Source organism: Arachis stenosperma, chromosome 6 (assembly GCF_014773155.1).
Source record: "Arachis stenosperma cultivar V10309 chromosome 6, arast.V10309.gnm1.PFL2, whole genome shotgun sequence".
Taxonomy (NCBI): domain Eukaryota; kingdom Viridiplantae; phylum Streptophyta; class Magnoliopsida; order Fabales; family Fabaceae; genus Arachis; species Arachis stenosperma.
In genome coordinates, this window is record NC_080382.1 from 65,644,375 (window position 1) to 65,647,787 (window position 3,413).

The window sequence follows — 3,413 nt, forward strand, 5'->3', positions numbered from 1 at the left end:
CTGATCGGAGGTGAAGAGACCCTGTCCGTTTTGAAGGTTCTTGTAGTAAAAGTTGTCGAAGGTGCGAGGTGTGTTTGGATCCATGTTGATGGCGATTCTTGGATCCACGTTTCTTGGGCACATTTGTTGGAGCTGTGCAGCGTATTGCTTGTTCAGTGTGGGGTCCACTGGGGTGCTGTAGATTCTGTTTGAGAACCTATTGCAGTGCGAGAATCCAAGGGTGTGTGCACCTGTAATAACGCACGTGAAAATGCTGAAATGCCAAATGTGCTTTTAGATCACCATAAAATTCAATCATTCAATATTGTGCTTCTTCTGCATATTCATCATCACCCTTTGAAAAGATGATCAAGCTAAGCTTCCATGTTTTTTGAACTTATTAGAGATATATAACTATTTATATACTTCTACTTGTTAATTTTATTTTGAAAAGAAATAATTTTATAATATGATATTAAAATTTTTATGGCTCAAAATTTTAGAATTTATTTTTTATTGATCTAAAAAATATTAAAATAAGACAAATAAAAAAATATTTATACAAAAATTTATGCAAATTTATAAAAAAAAATTACGTGAAAAAATGTGTTAAAAATACAATCATTATGTGTCTTCTCGATCTAATATTTTCAAAAGAAAAAAATTTAGATAATCTTTTCCGAGCTCATTTATAGTTTTTAAACTCATTTTTAGTTAGTCACCAGAAAAACTCTTTTTTAGTTAAAAGATGTAGTTTATTTTTTTGTTAACTATGTATTTCATTTATTTCTTTTAGAAAGCATATAAATGTTGGTTATATATTGGCTGAAAATCTATTAGTCGTCTAATAACACTCAATTGGATTTAGATAGAGAATATTTTTTTTTTCCAAATTATAGTTATACATACCAAAGTTTTAACGTAACAAATGCTTTAAAACAAAAAGGATATTATGCATTATTATATATGTGATTTGTTTGTCATCATCATAGGAAATTTTCTTTGTTGCTATTACTTGTTATAAGGGTTTCGGTACTATTCTTTATAAGTAAAAACTAAAACTAGATCAGGAATATTATAACTTTTTTAAAAAGAAGTTAATAAATTAGTAGAACACATGATATTTGTCATTATTCAAATAAAATAAAAAAAGTATCGATATCCTTGAAATTTTATAAGGACTTTGCTATTGTTTATGTTTAGTAGTAGACGATCCATTGTTTAGAAGGCGATAGCCATTCAAATTGAATAACTTATTTTAAGAAGTTTCAAGCAAGAATTATTTTTTGGATTTAATTTTAAGAACTATTTTAATTTTTTTAATAATTGGTTAATGATAAGAGTATAAAATTTATATATTTACTTTGATAGGCACTACTACTCTACTAGTTAAGAATTTAGACTTTAATCATTTTTATAAATCGTTATTAAATTAAAATAAGTTTGTTTTTATTATTGATGAATCATATAAGAACACGAGGGTGTGAATGGCTAGGGGCAATAATATATTACATGATTGATGTTATGTACCAACATCCGTATAAAAAAAAATAATAAAATTTTGCCGTTAAGTTAATGAATTTAAAAAGTCATAGTAAATGGGTCCCAGTTCCATTATTGAGTAATACCTGAGAGCGCAATCATGTCAGTTTGGGTGAGGCCATTTGCGGCAAAGAGAGAATTGAGCTGATTCAAGTTGAAGCCTGGTTGTGGTAACCTTCCATTTACATCAGAAGCTCTTGATACTAACCCATCAAATCTTCCCAATTCAACCGTGTATGAAGGTCCACCAGCCTATAATCGACAACCTCCTTTCATTAATGAACTAAATTAACCAACAAGCTAAACTTCTTTTTACAAGTCTTAAAGATATGTACTCATTTCATAAGGTATGAGATTCAAATTACTACTTAAGTCTCAAACTTCATTTAAAGATAAAAGGGAGTGAGTTATATTAGAAATGTTAAAAGAATGATAAAGTTATTATTCAAAACAATGTTAAAATAAAAGAGTTTTTAATTTTTTGTAACTATTCTTTTGTCTTTTATGAGTTTTTTTTTTGGATAATAAAAAAATGTGGAGTTAAAACTGTCTTTTACAATAAATTTTTAACACTTTAAATTTAATACGGAATAAAAAAGAAAAAAGTATATTAAATTATTAACCAAATAGAAAGGCATATGTGTAATTTTGATAAAATAGAGTATGAATATAATTTACGAAATACGTATAAATGTGCATAACAAATTTGGAATTTTTTTCGATACTAAATCAGCTACTATATATTTGTGTATAAATATATATAATATTTAATTTATTTGTAATGTGTATTATATATATTAACATATATTTTATATAAATAACTAATTCAGTTACTAATTTTTTATGCATAGATACTATGATTGTCTCCAGCACACTTACAGTTAATTGAAAAAATAACGATGTGATGATGAATGATTTGAAAGATGAAAATGAAGGAGTTAATTAACGAACCAGAACAACGACATCACGGGCTGCCAAAGCAAGAATATCAGCACAGGAGACTTTGTTTCTGCACTGAGGAACAGCATCAACCGCTGCTTTTGCTTTGATAACTGTGTCAAATCCATCTCCAGCCAATGACAAATTATCCGAATGATCCTTCTCTGCTTGGTTTGCCCCTGTTGATGCTACCAACACTGAAGCATCACAACCCTGCATACATGTAACCATTAACAACAATTGAATTTTGTTACAAATATAACTATTCATGTGTCGTATTTAACAAATTTTACCTGGACAAAGCAGTCGTGGAAGAAGAGACGGAGCGTGGCAGGAACAGTTACAAAGGTTTGTTGGAATTTCTTTTGAACTGCTTGTCTAACGATGGATTCAACATTGGGGCAGATATTAGCGTAATGGTTTGGACTAAGCTGTGCCGAAGATAATTGGAATGGATTAAGACACACGAGACTCAATAATAATGCGAGTGACCACACAATTCCACTACTCATGTTTGATTCGAATTGAAGAGAAAACAAGAGTTATAGAATGAAAGGGAAGAGAGAATTTGGTTTGGCTTAATTGGAAAGCATGAAGAGGGGGTATATATGAGCTATGTGAGTAACCAAGTTGTCGGGGTCATCACGAGTCACTACACTAGCCAGTTGTCCCTTACAATCTTTTTCAATTTTTTTTTTATAGGAGCCACTTAAAAAAAGACATTTAAAATATTTTTTTTAAATATTTTTTAATAATTAAAAATTAACATATGTAATTGAATAGATCATATTATTTTTTTCATAATTAGATAGAACAAACCATTGGCTAAAAAATTAATAAATCAAATTTTAAACTAGTTTAAATTATTTTTTTTTATAAAAAATTATTACAATATATTTTTATTATAAAAAATAACTAAAATACTCATATTATATATATATATATATATATAT

At 28.2% G+C, this 3,413-nt stretch overlaps 1 protein-coding gene across 1 annotated transcript in view; it reads right to left on the reverse strand.

Annotated features, from left to right (window-relative positions):
• LOC130935483 (peroxidase 51-like) overlaps window positions 1-3,057 on the reverse strand; it is a 3,638-nt gene extending 581 nt beyond the window's left edge. Inside the window, exons 1-4 of the mRNA XM_057865245.1 lie at window positions 2,754-3,057; window positions 2,473-2,673; window positions 1,608-1,773; window positions 1-230 (exon numbers count right to left, since the gene is read on the reverse strand). The exon at window positions 1-230 is cut by the window's left edge and continues 581 nt beyond it. Coding sequence (XP_057721228.1) covers window positions 1-230; window positions 1,608-1,773; window positions 2,473-2,673; window positions 2,754-2,972 — 816 coding nt within the window. The 5' untranslated portion in view covers window positions 2,973-3,057. The remainder of the gene's footprint in view (window positions 231-1,607; window positions 1,774-2,472; window positions 2,674-2,753) is intronic.
• Between the last annotated feature and the right edge of the window lie 356 nt (window positions 3,058-3,413).